At 59.1% G+C, this 16,932-nt stretch overlaps 1 protein-coding gene across 10 annotated transcripts; it reads right to left on the reverse strand.

Annotated features, from left to right (window-relative positions):
- Positions 1-702: 702 nt before the first annotated feature.
- Positions 703-15,313, reverse strand: ZNF362 (zinc finger protein 362). Of its 10 annotated transcripts, XM_074560630.1 has the most exons (11): positions 15,050-15,137; positions 13,292-13,318; positions 13,100-13,184; positions 10,819-11,019; positions 7,304-7,367; positions 6,930-7,176; positions 6,459-6,780; positions 6,135-6,359; positions 2,934-3,012; positions 2,674-2,832; positions 703-2,594 (listed from the first exon to the last, which is right to left on the reverse strand). In XM_074560630.1, the coding sequence occupies exons 5-11, from the start codon at positions 7,364-7,366 to the stop codon at positions 2,478-2,480; spliced, it is 1,212 nt and encodes a 403-aa protein (XP_074416731.1). In that variant the 5' UTR covers position 7,367; positions 10,819-11,019; positions 13,100-13,184; positions 13,292-13,318; positions 15,050-15,137; the 3' UTR covers positions 703-2,477. The 10 variants fall into 10 exon arrangements, with proteins under 10 accessions (XP_074416731.1, XP_074416734.1, XP_074416729.1 ...); XM_074560633.1 differs by lacking the exon at positions 10,819-11,019 and having other exon boundaries at positions 15,050-15,313; XM_074560628.1 differs by lacking the exon at positions 13,292-13,318 and having other exon boundaries at positions 15,050-15,098.
- Between the last annotated feature and the right edge of the window lie 1,619 nt (positions 15,314-16,932).

Genomic DNA, 16,932 nt, shown 5'->3' on the forward strand with positions numbered 1-16,932 from the left:
CCCTGGAGGTGGTGGCCACAGCGAGGCGTCCTCAGAGCTGGTGGCCATGTCGATGAGGTGACCATGGAGATGGTGCCCGTGGTAAGGCGTCCCAGAGCTGGTGCCCGTGGTGAGATGTGCCCGCGGCTGGTGGCCAGGGTGAGGTGTCCCCAGAGCTGGTGCCCACCTTGGTGAGGTGGTGCTGGAGCTGGTAGCCACGGTGAAGTGTCCCAGGCTGTGGTGGCCATGGGGAGGTGGCCCCAGGGCTGGTGCCGCCCCCCCCCCGGCCCAAGACCTGCTGGACCCCAGGTGGGTCCCCAGCTCAGGCCATCGCCCCCCTGCAGGACCAGGGGCTGGTGGTGGCCATAGTGGGGAGGTGGCCATGGCGAGGTGGCCCCAGGGCTTGTACCCATCCATGGTGGTGACGTCCCCAGAGAGGGTGGTCACAGGGAGCTTCACCCCGAGACACTGGCGACCCCCCCCCCCGGGGCTTGCCACCCCCTCCCCCGGGGACACGGTGGGGACACCCCACCCGCTGGCGGGGCGGCCCGTGGCTTCCCCGGCCCCTCCTGCGGCCCCCCAGAGCCCAGGCCACCAGCATTGTCCCCAGATGTCCCCAGCGGGAGGTCCCCGAGGTGGCCGCGGCAGCCCCTCGCTCCCCCCCCCCCGCCTCCACCTTCAGCGCGAATTTTCAACCTTCCGCAACAAACACAGAAACCCAGATTTTTATTTTTTTTTTTTAATTTTTTTTTCTTTTTTTTTTACTCATTTTTTTTTTTTTGTCGTCGTTCTGGTTTATTCTTTTTTTTTTGTTGTTGTTGTTTTGGTTTTTTTTGTTTGTTTGTTTTTTTTGGGAAAGGGGGCGCCGGTTTTGGGGGGGCGGCGGGGGGGTGGGGGGGTGGGGGGGCGGGGGGGGTGTTTTCAGTCCTTTTTTGCCCACTGCGCGCAGCCAGGCCGCACGCGCGTGCCTGCCCCCCCCCTCTCCCTCCCCCACCCCCCCCCGGCTTCTCCATGAACCACAATGCAAGACAGCGGGGGGGGGGGGCGGGGGGGGGAAGAGGGAAAAGGCTTTTTTTTTTTTTTTCTTCATTTTCTCCTCTTTTCTCTCTTTTTTCTTTTTTTTTTTTTTTTCTTTTTTTTGCCTTTTTCTCCTTTTTTAACTAAGGTAAGAACTAGCTCTAGGGACGCGTGGCCTGGATTTCCAGCAAGGAAAATTAAAAAAAAAAGCCCCAAAACGAGGCGGGGGGGGGAGGGCGGGGGGGGGGGGGGCTGGAAGAAAGTGGGGGGGGGGGCATTAAGTGTATAAGAGGCGTATTTACACGGTATTAACATGCTGACAAAAAAGATTACAATATTGAGTATCGTACAACATCGAGGGGGGGGGGAAAAACAAGGAAATGGGGGGGGGGAATAAAAAATAACGAGGGGGGGTGTTAAAAATTAATAAACAGAAGGTAAATAAACCAACCCTGGCGAAAACAACCCCGAAAATAAAAGGCTGAAGTTAAGGCTTAAAAAGTGTATAAAAAAATAACACAGTTAATATCCAAAAAACGGAACCAAAGAGTACAGAATATAGATGAGTTTTTCTTTGTCGCGGCGCTGGGGGGGGGGGATCGGGGGGGGGGGGTGTCACGCCTCCCCCCCCCCCACCCCCCCTCCGGCTCTATACAGGGGTTATGTACAGGCGCCCGGGGCCGGCAGGCACAAGGCAAAGCGATTTTCCACACACGCCCCCTCCCCAAAAACGGATTTTTTTTGGGGGGGGGATCCTGGGAATCTGGGGGGTGGGGCGGATCCAGCCCCAGAGAAGGAGGGGGGCCGGGGGGAGAGACCCAAAAAGAAAGCCCTCCAAACCCCCCCCCCCCCGAAAATGTTTAAAAAGAAAAGCTCCAAATGTCCCCAAGGAGGTGGCGGCCGCTGCGGGCCCCGGCCCGAGTCCCATCTGCTCCCGCCGGAGAGTCCGTTGGGGGGGGGGGGGGAAGCAGCGGCAGGACCCCCCCCCCCACATACACCCCGAGCGTCTTTTTTTTTTTTTTTTTTTTTTCTTTTCCATTCTTTTTTCCTCCATCCACGGTTCGTTTTGGGTCTTATTTCTGTTTTTAGCAGCACCAACTTCTTGGCCAATAAATATATATATATATTTGTATCCAAAAAATGAGAGGAGAGGGGGCGGGGCGGGGCAGGGAGGGGGGGGGCCTCACGGGAGGAGGAAAAACCTCCCCCCCCCCGCCCCGCTCCCCTCCTCGGTGCCCCCACCCCCTCCCCCCAAAAAAATAAACCAAAACCGCAGAGATTCAAAGTGCTCTGAAACCGTCTTTGGATGTCACCAAACCTGCGGGGACCTGGAGCGAGGTGCGGGGGGGGGACGTGACCCCGGGCACGGCTCCCGGCCAGGGCTGGGGTGCTGCGGCAGGGCAGGGGGGGGCGGCTTCGTCCTCCTCCTCCTCTGATTTGGGGGGGGTGTCCCTTGCGCGTCGTGTTCCCCCCCCGCCGCGTTAGATGAGGGAGATCCGTACGGGAATGCCGGGCGACTCCGTCCTCTGCGGCGAGTGCTGGCTGACGAGGTGCTCCACCACCGTGTGTTTGGACATGTGCTTCATCAAATAGGTCTCCTGGGGGAGGCGGAAAAGATGAGCGGTGGCTCTGGGGTGGGGCGGGGGGGTGTTTTTGGGTCGGGGGGGGGGCGCTCACCGAGGTATAGGCGCGGCCGCACATGCTGCAGCAGTAGGCCTTGGCGTGCTTGATGGCGTGAGCCGAGAGGTGGATCTGCAGCGAGGCCGAGTCGGTGTAGGCCCGGTAGCAGTTGGGGCACTTGTAGGGCTTGTCCTTGTTGTGCTGTCGCTGGTGGGACTGTGGGAGGGGGGGGGCGAGGGGGGGGGGGGTGTTACGGTGACACCCCGACACCCCCCACCCCCACCCCCCCCCGCCCCCACCCCCCCCACCCAGCTGACCTGGAGGTTGGAGAGTTGCGTGAAGGCCTTTTCGCAGCCGGGGTGCGGGCACTTGTAGGGTCTGTCGCCGGTGTGGATTCTGGGGGGGGCGGGGGGGGGACACACACACACACGCAGACACACGTCAGGTCACCATCACCTCAGCCCATCCCCCCCCAGCGGGGACAGCGCGCGGTCACACCCCGTGGCGGGGGGAGGGGGTCACACCGGGGATGGATGGACGGGGAGCGCGGCGGGCGCAGTGACGTCAGCCTCGGTGAGGGGGCGCGGGGGGAAGGGGGGGAGACGTGGGGCTGGGCCCCCAGAGGGTCAGAGGTGACGGAGGCGGTGGGGATGGAAGAGCGCGGCGGGGTCGACGAAGGTGCTGGAGATGATGAGCGGGGTGACGAGAGTGGTGTGGTTGACGAAGGCGGTGGAGATGGTGGCTCCGGAGATGATGGTGGTGGTGGAGACCATGAGTGGGGTGGGGTCAATGAAAGTGGCGGAGACCGTAAGCATGGTGGGGCCAATGAAGGTGGCGGACACAACAAAGGTGCTGGAGATGATAAGCGTGGTGGGGATGATGAAGGCAGCAGGGACAATAAGCATGGTAGAGGTGGATGAGCATGGTGGGGTTGATGAAGGTGCTGGAGATGATGAGTGTGGTGGGGATGATGGAGGCAGGGGGGACAATAAGCACGGTAGAGGTAGATGAGCATGGTGGGGACAAGAAAGGTGCTGGAGATGATGAGTGTGGTGATGAGAAGAGTGGTGTGGTTGATGAAGGCGGTGGAGGTGGTGACTCTGGAGATGATGAAGGTGGTGGAGACCATGAGTGGGGTGGGGTCAATGAGAGTGGCGGAGACCGTAAGCATGGTGGGGCCAATGAAGGTGGCGGACACAATAAAGGTGCTGGAGATGATGAGTGTGGTGATGAGAAGAGTGGTGTGGTTGATGAAGGTGGTGGAGGTGGTGGCTCCAGAGATGATGAAGGTGGTGGAGACCATGAGTGGGGTGGGGTCAATGAAAGTGGTGGAGACCGTAAGCATGGTGGGGCCAATGAAGGTGGCGGACACGTGGCGGACACAATGAAAGTGCTGGAGATGACGAGCGTGGTGGGGATGATGAAAGCAGTGGAGACAATAAGTATGGTAGAGGTGGGGACGAGAAAGGTGCTGGAGATGATGAGAAGGGTGGTGTGGTTGATGAAGGTGGTGGAGATGGTGACTCCGGAGATGATGAAGGTGGTGGAGACCATGAGTGGGGTGGGGTCAATGAAAGTGGTGGAGACCATAAGCATGGTGGGGCCAATGAAGGTGGCGGACACAACAAAGGTGCTGGAGATGATGAGCGTGGTGGGGATGATGAAGGCAGTGGGGACAATAAGCACGATAGAGGTGGATGAGCATGGTGGGGACAAGAAAGGTGCTGGAGATGATGAGAAGAGTGGTGTGGTTGATGAAGGTGGTGGAGATGGTGACTCTGGAGATGATGAAGGTGGTGGAGACCATGAGTGGGGTGGCATCAATGAAGGTGGTGGAAATCATGATTGGGGTGGGGTCAATGAAAGCGGTGGAGACCATAAGCATGGTGAGGCCAATGAAGGTGGCGGACACAATAAAGGTGCTGGAGATGATGAGCGTGGTGGGGATGATGAAGGCAGCAGGGACAATAAGCATGGTAGAGGTGGATGAGCATGGTGGGGTCGATGAAGGTGCTGGAGATGAAGAGTGTGGTGATGAGAAGAGTGGTGTGGTTGATGAAGGTGGTGGAGGTGGCGGAGATGGTGACTCTGGAGATGATGAAGGTGGTGGAGATGATGAGCGTGGTAGGATCACTGAAGGTGGTGGAGACCACGAGTGTGGTGGAGCCAGTGAAAGTGGTGGAGATCGTGATTGTGGTGGGGTCAATGTAGGTGGTGGAGACCATGAGCAGGGTGGGGCCAATGAAGGTGGTGGAGACAATGAAGGTGCTGGAGATGATGAGTATGGTGGAGATGATGAAGGCAGTGGGGACGGATTGGTGTAGTGGGGACAGATGCATGTGGTGGAGATGAGCATGGTGGGATCAATGAAGGTGGTGGAGATGACAAGCATGCTGGCAACAACGAAGGTGGTGAGGACAGGACTCATGTGGCGGGGACGATGAGCATGGTGGGAATGGATGAGCATGGTGGGGTCAATGAAGGTGGTAGAGATGACGAGTGTGGCAGGGATGAAGAAGGTGGTGGGGACAATGAGCATAGTGGGGACAGTAAAAGTGCTGGAGATGATGCGCGTGGTGGGGATGATGAAGGCAGTGGGGATGGACTGTCTCAATAAAGGTAGTGGAGATCATAAGCATGGTGGGGTCAATGAAGAGACAAGGTGCTGGAGATGATGAAGGCAGTGGGGACAATAAGCATGGTGGAGACGGATCAGTGTGGTAGGGATGGATGAGCGTGGTGGGGATGAACAAGGTGGTGGGGACAATGAACGCAGTGAAGATGGATGAGCGTGGTAGGGACAACAAAGGTGCTAGAGATGATTAGACTACGTTTGGACTCGATGATCTTAAATGTCTTTTCCAACCTCAATGATTCTGTAATTCTACGATTTGCATGGTGGGGACAATGAAGGTGCTGGAGATGACAAGTATGGTGGCAACAATGAAGGCAGTGGGGCCTGATTGGCGTGATGGGGCCAAGTTAGCATGGTGGGCTCAATGAAGGTGGTGGAGATCACGAGCATGGCGGGGTTGATGAAGGTGGTGGAAACAAGGTGCTGGAGATGAGCATGGTGCAGATGAAGGCAGTGGGGACAGTAAGTGTGGCGGGGATGGATGAGCACGGCAGCGATGGATGAGTGTGGCAGGAATGAAGAAGGTGGTGGGGACAATGAGCATGGTGGAGATGGATGAGCATGGTGCGGACAATAAAGGTACTGGAGATGATGAGTGTGGTGGGGATGATGAAGGCAGTGGGTACAGATTGGCGTGGGGGGGACAGATGAGCATGGTGGGGATGATGAAGGCAGTGGGGATGATGAGCATGGTGGGGTAAATGAAGGTGGTGGAGATGAGAAGCGTGGTGGGGATGATGAGCGTGGTGGGGATGATGAGCACAGCATGAGAGATGCTGAGTGGACGCCCCACCACCCCCTAAGGGAAGACAGGGCTGAAGGTGTCCGGCCCCCCCAGCCTCCTGGGGCCCTCCCCAGCCCCGCAGGGACGCCGTGCCCTCACCTGGTGTGCTGCTGGAGGTGGGACAGCTGGCGGAAGGACTTCTCGCAGTAGGAGCAGTGGTAGGGTTTGACGCCCAGGTGGATGCGCAGGTGCTGGGCCAGGTAGGAGGCGTTGGCGAAGGATTTGGAGCAATGGGGGCACTTGTGGGGCTTGGCCTCTGTGTGCGACTTGGAGTGGATCTGCATCTCCGACTTGGTGAAGAACGTCAAGGGGCAGACCTTACACCTGGAGAGGGGGGGGGAGAACCCCGCAGGAACCAGGCTGGGGCAGGGGGGGGCACCCCGCCATCACCCCGGCTCCCCGAGCGGGTGGGTGGGTGCCTACCTGTACGTCTTCCCCTCTTTGGCGGTCTCCCCCGAGGCCAGGATGGGATAGGGCACCACCAGGACCGGCGGTCCCGAGGGATTTTCCGCCTTGATCTTCTTCCGGCCTCGTTCCGCCTTGGGTGCCCCCAGCAAGCCGTGGCCCTGGATTGTCTTTATGGAGTCGAGGAGAGGGGGGCTGGTGATTCCTGAGATTAGGGTGGGTGAGGAGGCGATGAGGCGGCTCTGGCTGGTGGAGGTGGGAGTCGATGGGGTGGTGGTCCCCGTCCCCGTGCTGGATTCGGAGGTGCTGACCGCCGGCGCGCGGGAAGCCAGCCCCAACCCTGGCGGGCAAAGAGAGGGGGGCGCATTAATTTTGAGGGGGGGGGTCCACCCTCCCCTCTTCTCTCACAGCAGGGTCCTAAACCAGGAGAAGCCCTCCCCAGAATGTCCGCGGTGTTACCAGGAGCCAATAACCCCCCCCTGGTGGTACCTGTGACGGTGCTGGTGGCCGGTCGGGCGTGCAGGGCCACATCGGGCTGGGGGACGGCTTGAGGGTGGAGACCCGGGACCTGCTGCAGTTTGGGGAGGGACATGATGGACTGGCTGCTTTCGGCGGGGGAAGGGGGCACCAGGAGGGGCTGCTGGGAGGCCACGGAGGTGGGGGGCAAGTGCGGGGGGCGGATCTTCTCCGCCATCAACTGCTCCTTGATTTTGTTGATCAGGACCAGGTTGTCCAGCTGGTGGGGGGGAAGGCAGAGAGGTGGGTCAGGGTGGAGGAACTGGGACCCCCAGCCTCCCCCCTCTCATCCGTCTGTCCTCCCTCCTCCCCAAAATCCCACTGTACCTGTGGGGGGGGGGTCCTACCTGGCTGGGCATGGTGGGGGGGGGCGGCCAGAAGTAGGGGTTGTTGAAGCGAGGCTCCGCCATCCTGTGGGGAGAGAGGGGGACGGGTTACGGGGTGACATCGACCACCGCACGGAACCCCCGTCCCATCTCGAACCCCACCGACACCAACCCCCCCCCAGAACGCAACACCCAGGCTCTGAAAGAGGGCAGGGAGCAGGCAGGGAGCAGGCAGGGAGCAGGCAGGGCCAGGGAACCTCCCGAGCATCTTCGCAGATGGAAATTCCTGCAGGATCAGGGTAATGCCGAGCACCCGCCAGGCACCTCGAAGACCCCGAAACGCCAGCAAGAGCCCAAGGACGCAATTTGACAAGGAGAAAGGGGGGTAAATTTTGGGGACACCCCTCCACCAAATCTCCCAAGGCCCCGAGGTATCTGCGCCGCTCCTCCGGCATCTCCGGGAAGGATTTACAGAGGTGGACGGGATGGTGCTGCAGGGAGGGTGAGCGCGACGGCGGCACATCAAACCCAAAGCCAACCCCGGCTGAATTCCCCCCGCCAAAAAAAAGCCACCCCCAATGCCAAGTGAAGCAACCTGCGATGCCTGGGGCGGCTCGACAGGAAAACCCGGCTGCAGCGGGGCCAGATTTACGGAGATGCTTAAACACGTTGGGAAAATTAATTCGAAATCTATCTTCGGGTAATAGAAAACATCTGAAAGGGGGACAGGGCGAAAACGACACCGGCGTAATGGCCCAGCGTAAATGGGCATCACCGTGCCGGCAAACCTCGTTACGGGGGTGTTTAAGGGTAAAGTATAAGGGACCCTGGTGGAATGTATAGGAGAGGTCCCCGAGGAGCTCTGCCTGTAATATAAACCAGGCCGCGTCCGGGATCCCGGGAGAAACTAGATCGGCGCTTCTGGCAAAGCGCGTCCCTGAAAGCCTGCGGGGCGGTGGGATTCGGGGGCGAGGTGCCCAGGGCAGAGCACCAGCAGCTGGGGAAACCGAGGCACCGAAAGCCCTAGGTCACGGCTGCGGGAATTCAGACAGGGTTCTGCATACGCTGGACGGGCAGCCTCCCGCGAACGGCACCGGTGCTGTCCGGGAGCATCCCTGCTCCCACAAAAAAAGCACCCTGGGGGTGGGACGGGGTGATGAGCCTTCCTCCTCCTCCTCCTCGCACTCACTCGCTGCCTCTCGGTTTAAATCAGACCCTGAGTTCTCCAGAGGCGGGTGGGCAGCACCCAGCAAAAGGGGGACCTGCTCCTGGTCCCACCATGGACTTCACACCCACACAGCCAGCCCAGCCTGAAAAAGAGCCACGGGCTGGGCCACTCCAGGCTTGTTTTGGGGGGAAACTGAGGCAGGGAGGAGGGGACCGCCTGACCCTCACAATACGGAGCAGCACGGCGCAGGACAAGGCATGTTTTGGGGTGACTCAGACCTACGCGCCGGCGCCTGTAGGCAGCACCAAGGAACGGGAGCCATTTCATGTGGCAGACCCCAATGCCACGGCCAGGCCGGGAGACCACCCAGACACCGAGCATCCCGACCAGCTTTGGAAATTCCCCTTCCCTGCCTCGAACCGCTCCCTTGTCACCTCCCAGCTGCCCATGCACCGAATTTAGGCTTTTTCAAGTGAAAGCAGACCCGGATCCTCGCAATATCCCCAGGCACAATTACTTCTCTCCCGTTTTCTCTCCGTCTGCTGTATTTACCCCCCTCTCCAGCGCAGGCAGGCGAAAGGCAGAGCCGGGAGTCCCGCTCTGTGCCACGCCTGTGTGCACAGAAAGGGTAATTGCTGGGGCTATTAAATGCGCTTTCCCATATGCGTACACGCCCGCCACGGGCTATTTTATATAGATTATATATGTACCCGCACGCCGCCCACAGTGTGCATTTACCCACCGGCTACGTATATATATATTTATATATATACATATAAGATTGCTCAGGATGATGAGCATGGGATGGGACTCCGGGACTGGGGGATGATGGCATGAGGGGCTGGTGCACCAGGAGATGGGGCCAAAAGAGGAGGTGGTGTCAGGGAAAAGCCCCTGTGATAGAGACAGGCAGGAAAGCAGGCAGCGAGCAGGCAGAGGAGTGAAGGCAGGAGGGCTCCGGGTCCTCCCCGCCGCGGCCAAGCACCCCAGCACGGACCCCGCCGCCCCGGCTCGGCTGGCGGCAGCCCCGCGGCGTGGGAAAACAGGAAATCAGAGCTATGATTAGAAAAGGGTTTTTTGGAGCTGCTCCCCCATCACAGCAGGTGCCCTGCGACCTCCGTCCTCCCCATCTGTCTGGCCATCCATCTGTCCATCCTTCTCCCTGTCCCGACAACGTGCCGGGCTCGGCCAGAGCCGTCGGTGGCACCAAGAAGGATCGAAACCACCAGCGCGGTTCCCAAATCATCACCAGAACACGGCACAAACCACTACAAAGAGTCCCAGGACTCCTCGTGCAAAGCTGCAGGGGGGTTGGCAAAGGCACGAAGGGAATTTTGGGGAGGAAAGCGCAAATATCGTGTGTATCTTCCCCTCCCCGGCCTCCACCTGAGGAGGTCTTATTAAATAAATTATTTGCAAAACCACCGCACTCAGAACTTGACGGACCTGCCCGGAATAACGAGGAAAGAAATGGTCGGCGTGCCAAAAAAAATCCCTGTTCCTGTCCCAATTTAATGTTATAAATCGTGCGGTATTTCATCGGGAGTGGAGGGAGCAGCTTCCCCCTCTCCCAGAGCTGGGATGGCTGGGGGAGGGAGCGGGAGGGGATATAAAGCAGATGGAAAAAAAAAATATATATAAAAACTCCCTTTTTCTATATTCTCAGCTAACTATGAAAAATGGAAGCTGACACACAGCAAAAAAAAAAAAAAAAAAAAGAAAAGAAGAAAATCCATTAAAATGGAAATTATGAAGGGTGGGAAATGCTGCAGCGCGTCTCCCCCCAGCTCTGCGGAACCCAGCTGTGCGGGGCAGGGGGGCCAGGGGGCCATCTTAGGGCTCTCTGCGCTCCCCAGTTTTTGGCTGGGCAGAAGGAAACCCCCCCAGGTAACAGCCCTCCAAACCATGGGGCGGGGGAGCCCCCAGATGCCGGGGGGGCACATCCCCCATGGGCACTGGATTTGGCCCACTCTTACTGAGGGGACACCGAAGGTTGTCCCGGGGGACAAGGGTGGGTGCAAAAAGCATCGTGGTTGCCCGAGCGGGCACAGCCGGAGGAGAGGGATGTCGGAAGAGCACGCAGGAAGATGTGCGGAGCCCCAAAAACAGGGGCTGAACCTCGAATTCCCGCAGAACGGCACAGTACCCAGCATCGCCGCTCAACCGGGCAAAGGGGGGAACCGGCAGCATCTCAGGCGACCCTAAAGACACAAAAATCATCGCCTCCGCACCCACGGGGAAGGAGGAGAGCGTGAGAAGCCGGCAAGCCGGGGCGAGGGGGGATGCCGAGGGGGAAAGGGGTGCGGCGGCGGCAGCGAGGGGTCGGCGCTGGCGAGATATGGTCGGACGCCGGTGTTTTGGTACTCACAGGCTGGCCTCAGAAGCCAGGTGGCCGCAGCTGCCTGGGGAGACGTGTCGATGAGGCTCCAGATTGATGGGAGGTAGATGATGGCACGGGTGGGCACGAGCTCACTAGAGCCTTCCAACTTCCTACCCAACTGCCGCTAAGTCAAGCTACAGTTCTCTAGGGAACGCCTCTACCTTGGCAGCCCTCTCTGTCTCGCCTTCGCTGAAATAAAAAGAAACAAGAGATTTCTTTTCACGGCACCGCCGAGAGAAAGGGGGCAGCTCCCGGGTACCGGCAACCCTGAGGACGGCAAGCGATCACCGACCCGGTAAAGCCGGCAAACGGGGGGAGGCGAGGGGAGGGATTTGGGGTGATTTGGAGGGATTTGGCGGCAGTCGGAGTGTCTAAACGTGCCCTCGACCGAGCAAGAAGCTGAGCCCTTGGTGTCCCCAACCGCAACGTCCTGTCCCCGAGGGTCCCGGCGAGAGCACTGGGGCAGAGATTCCCCCCCCCATGCCAAGCGGCGAGCGCAGGAAAGCTGACGGCGGCCCAAGATGGCACGACAGGTGAGAGCCAAGCGGGCTGAGGTCCCCTGCGTGTGCCCCCCCAAATCTCAGCACGCCCTCGCCACCATGGGACGGACTGGGCACGGTGATGCTGGCGTAGCCACATCCCCGCTACCTCCTGTGGCTGGGTGAGGGCAGAACCCAGCTCTGCCCTACACCGTGCCTCAGTTTCCCCCAAAACCACAAGGCCACAGCCCCTCTCTCCCCGTGAAGACAGGCTTCCCCCCGCATGCAAGCAGGGTCTGCCCGGAACAGGAGGATTTTCCGAGAGAAAGCGAGTGCCCCTCCGCAAAAACCCCATCCTAGAGCCACTGGGGTGGGAAGCGGCACCCAGAACCATCCCGCTTCCATTCACAGGGAATCCGCATCCCTCCCCGCCTGGATTGTCCTCATCCAGGAGGGATTTACCCCAAAGCAGAGGTGGCAGAAGGCAGGCGAGGCCAGGGAAGCAGAAACGACGGGCGAGACCCGAAATCCCCATCGCTCGGGGAGGGGGGGCAGACCGCGCACCAGAAGAATTCACCCAAGATGGAACCAATTAAACCCCACGTTTCCGCCCCCCCGAAGGGCTGTTAACTGGTGTTTCTCCTTCAGATTTTCAGTAAAACCGACCCAAAATGAGCCCTGGCGTAAACCCCATCCTGGTACGGGGGTCCCTGGGTGGGAAAGGGGGTGCGCGGGCGCAGGGATGAGGAGCCAAGCACTGATGTGAAGCAAAAGGGGAGGCAAAGCCACGCTGGGGACCACAGCAGGGTGTCCCCCCCTGGGGATGAAGGAGGGGAGAACCAGGGAGGCAACGCTCCCAAAAGATGGGGGCCGAGGCAGCGCAACCCTAAATCCTCGGGGTCGAAATGCCATCCATCTGTCCCATCACCGATGGGACACACCGAAGGGGACACTGGGACAGCCCGCAGGGAAACCCGGCACCCATGGGGTGACGCTCACGCCAAACACGGGGCCCGTGTCCTCCCCCCCAAAACACACCATCCCCCAGAGCAGAGGGAGTTACCTACTCCCCCAGACCCCCAAATACACTCGCCCCCCCTAAAAGAGACCAGACGGGCACCCCGCAAGGCAAAGCCGGCACCCACAAGCCAGCCAGCTCAGGGGGCAGCTGGCCCCCCCAGGGCAGCAAGGGGGGAGTCTGGAGAGCACCCATGGGTGACGCTGACGGGACCACCGCAGCAGGTGGGGAAACCGAGGCACGGGCAGCTTAGCAGGGGTTCCCCCCGAGGAGGTAGTGAGCGTGCACCAATTCCAACATGCACTTGTCGTGACATCGCACCCGCCGACCGAAAAGCCACATTTTTTTAAGGGAAAAACAGTAATGGGGAGGGTGGGAGGAGGATGTCGAGGGAGAAAAAGATTATTTTACGCATATAAATACACGTATCTTAAAAACAGAAATTTCAAGCGGTCACACTTACGCCGTGAGTGGGGTCCCCTCCGCCACCAGATCCGGTCCCCTCCCCACAGCAGGGGGTGGGCAGGTGGCCCCCCACAACCCCCAAAACCCCCCAGGAAGGGCGAAAATCCACCCTCACTTATATATAAATATATATATGCACATGATAATACATGTATTATTATATGTGTATATATATTCTTTTTATAGGCATATATATCATTACATGCATACACACCATTAAGCGCATATACGTTATTTTACAATGTAAATATATATATATAGGGTTGGTTTTTTCCTCCAGTCCCCTCAATAAAGCTGGCATGCCCACCTCTGCGAGTACTGGCGTTGCTTCCCCTTATCCGCGTCCATCTCCAGCTCTAGCTGAGACCGGGTGCTGCACGCGGGGCGTTTTTCTACGGGGGGACAAGGAGGACAACTTCACACACCCCGAACCCACCGCCAGCCCCCGGCGCGCGAGATCCCAGAGCGGAGGAACAAAAGCGAAGCGGCTCCGACCTACCCGACCCGTGGGAACGTGGGGTTTTTCCTGAAAATAGAGAGAACAAAAAAAAAAAAAAAAAAAAAGAAAAGAAAAGAAAAAAAAAAAGCAATGGTTTTTTTTTTTAAGCCCGGTTTACCCCCAAACTGCCGGCGAAGCCGAGGGATAGGGAGCTGCTGGCTGGAAAATCGGGGTTGAAATCCATCCCCTCGCCCCGGACCCTCCGCCTCTCGGCAAATTGCACGCCGGGAGGGACCGAAAACTTTTTTACCTCTCCGCTAAAATATCACTTTATAATCTCAAAAGGCCTTGGGCTCAAAGCCGCTATCGCCCGCTCCATCCTCCCCGGATTAAAAAACCCGGCTGATGTCCGAAGGACAGCGGGGCCAGGGAAAAAAAAAGCAACCAAGGAGCATCCTCCGACCTTGCAGGGTATTTGCTGGAGAAAAAGAAATAAAATCAGCAAATTAATCATTCCTGGGTTAAAACGCATCTTCGTCCGGCTTCGCCGCGGCCACGCCGGCTCTAAGCTCCCCCCCGGGCCCCCGACGTGGCCGGGAGATTATGGATGTATAAATAGTATATGGCTAAATATACGTCCAGGCAGACAGACAGACCTCTCTAAGCACCGCCACGGAAATTTGGGTCCCTCGCTAAGGCTGCCGCATTCCTGCCAAAGCGCGATGCAAAAATATTCCCCCGTTAGACCTTCCAGCCAGCGAGACCACTTTCTAGACAAAACCGGTTAATGCGGAAAGAGAGGAAAGGAAGAAAAAAAAAAAAGGGGGGGGGGGGAAGGAATAAAAATGATAATAATAACCGCCCCCCCGCGCTTCTTCCGCCACCCCCTGTGTAAGAAAAAAAGCCATGAATAAATAAACAAGCAAACAGTCGTTCCCCCCCTCCCCGCCCCAACATGCAACATCCACAAAAATAGGTACGTTCAGCTGCAATTAACTTTTCCATTAGACCATCCAGAGGGAGAGAAAAAGGGAAAATCCAGGAAAATGGGTATTTTCCTGGATGTCCCCCCGCCTTTTCCCCCCCTTTTCGCCCCCCCTCTTTCCTTCTTCTTCCTCCCCGGTGAAGGCGAGTGGGGTGGGGGGTGGGTAAAAATAAAATAATATATAATAAAAAGAGGTGGAAAAAGGCGAAGTTTGGCGTTAAGTGAAGTTGAAATCCTCGACCTGGGAGGGGAGATGGGGGGGATGGCCTTTTTTTTTTTTTTTTTTTTTTTTTTCAGACAAAAAGGCCGGGGGATGGGGATGGAGGGGGGGGTTTGGGGAGGGGGGGGGTTGGCCCGGCCGGGAGCTTTCCCCCCCCCTTCATCCGCCGCCTCTCCCACATTCTCAGACGGTTTTATTAAAATTCGCAGACAAAAGGAAAACAAAAATGGCAGCCCCGGCTTATTTTTAAAAGGCTAGGACGGGGACGCCATATTCTGCAGATCTGCGAGGAGGGGAAGGAGGAGGGAGGGGGGGGGGGAGAGGAAAAAAATGTAAAAAAAAATATAATAAAAAATAAAATTAAATTTAAAAAAAAACCCAAAACGCAGCGCGGGGGGCGGGGGGGGGGGTGGGTGGGGGTTGTGGGGCCGCGCCCCCCCCGCCCCGCTCGTACCCGGGGTGAGGGGGGGGTAAGGGGCGGGGGGGGGTTGAGGTGTTTTGGAGGGATGGATGTGGGGGGGAAAGGAGGAGGAGGGGGGGGGAAAGGAAGGGAAGAGGAGAAAAAAAAAAAAAGAGGGGGGGGAAGGAAAAAAAAAAAAGACACTTCCTATACCAACAGCCATGCTGCCCCCGCCGCGTCCCGCCGGCTCCGCCGCACGGAGGAAGATGGGCGCCCCGCGCCGCCCGCCCGCCCCCGCGCCCGCCCCCGCCGCCCGCCCAGCCCCGGGACGCGGCGGGCCCGGCCCGGCGCCGCCTTCACCCCCCCAACCCACCCCCCCCTCCCCGCGCCCCGGTACCCGGTAAGGGGGGGACGGGGCAACCCGCCGGGTCCCACCGGGCTGCGAGGCCGCGGGCTCCGCTCGGACCCCCCCCCGGGTCCCCTCAGGCCCCCCCGGGTCTCCTCAGAGCTCCCGGGCTCCCTCAGCCCCCCCCAGGTCCCCTCAGGCCCCTGGATCTCTTCACCGGTCCCGGTTCTATTCACTCAGCTCCCCCGGATCCCCCCAGATCTCCTCAGCCCCCCAAATCTCGTCCCCCCCCAGGTCCCCTCAGCCCCCCCAAATCTCCTCAGACCCCCCGGGCTCCCTCAGCCCCCCTGGATCCCCTCAGCCACCCCGGTTCTCCTCAGCTCCCTCGGTCTCCTCAGCCCGCCCCAATCTCCTCAGATCCCCCCAGCCTCCTCAGACCCCCCAGGTCCCCTGAGACCCCCCAGATCTCTTCAGCCCCCCAAATCTCATCGGCCCCCCCCAGCTCCCCTCAGCTCCACAAAATCTCCTCAGACCCCCCCGCGGGCTCCCTCAGCCCCCCTGGATCCCCTCAGCCCCCCTGGATCCCCTCAGCCACCCTGGTTCTCCTCAGCTCCCTCAGTCTCCTCAGATGCCCCAAATCTCCTCAGACCTTCCCAGTCTCCTCAAACCCCCCCCCCCGGACTCCTCAGACCCCCCCAAATCTCCTTAGTACCCCCAGGTCCCCTCAGCCCCCCCAAATCTCCTCAGACCCCCCAGGCTCCCTCAGGCCCCCCAGGTCCCCTCAGCCATCTCAGTTTTGCTCAGCTCACGCAGTCTCCTCAGTCCCCCCCAGATCTCCTCAGTACCCCGGTTCCTCTCAGCCCCCCCAGGTCCCCTCAATCCCCCTGGATCCCCTCAGTCTCCTCAGCCCCCCCAAAGCTGCTCAGTCCAGCTGGATCCCCTCAGCTCCCCCAGTTCTCCCCAGCCTCCCCCAGGTCCCCCCAGTCTCCCCAGGTCCCCCCAGTTCTCCTCAGCCCCCCCGGATCCCCTCAGCCTCCTGGTTCTCCTCAGCCCACCCCCAAATCTCTTCAGCCCCCCCGGATCCCCTCAGCCCCTCTGGTTCTTTTCAGCCCCCCCCCAATTCTCCTTACCCCCCTGGTTCCCCTCAGCCCCACTCTCTTGCCTCTGCAACCCCATAACCCCCTTCAGGGTGCCACCCCCCACCTTTGGGGGTCTCTGCAGCCCCCCCCTACCCCGTCCTCCCTCAGCCCCCTGAGGGTCCCCCCCCCATTTCCCTGGGGGCTCCCCAGCCCCTCTCAGGGTCTCGCCCCCATCTCGGGGTCTCTCCATCCCCTCTGTGGGTCTCTGCGGCCCCCCAGGGTTTGGCAGCCCCTTGAGCCTCCCCATTTGCTTTCTCCTCTCCTCGTGCCCTTCAGGGACCATCCTTTTATTTTTAAAATTAAAATTTATTTCTCTGTTTTTTCAGCATTTTATCCATGTGTCCCCCATCTCAGCCTCTCACCCCAAACCAGCAAATACAGCCCATAGGGGAAGGAAAAAGGGCGGCAAAACCCACGCGGTTCCCTTTCTTCTTCCCCAAGGTCCAGGGGATGACAATGCCTCTGAGTTTCCAAATTAAAAATAATTTAAAAAACAAACAAACAAACAAACAAAACTGGGGATTTTTTTCATGCTTTCCCAAAACGCTGTGTCACGCAGGGCGATGGAAGGATGAGGGATGCCCTGAATGGGTGGAACCATAGTTAGCAAA

Source organism: Larus michahellis, chromosome 16, assembly GCF_964199755.1.
Source record: "Larus michahellis chromosome 16, bLarMic1.1, whole genome shotgun sequence".
In the NCBI taxonomy this organism is placed as follows: Eukaryota; Metazoa; Chordata; class Aves; order Charadriiformes; family Laridae; genus Larus; species Larus michahellis.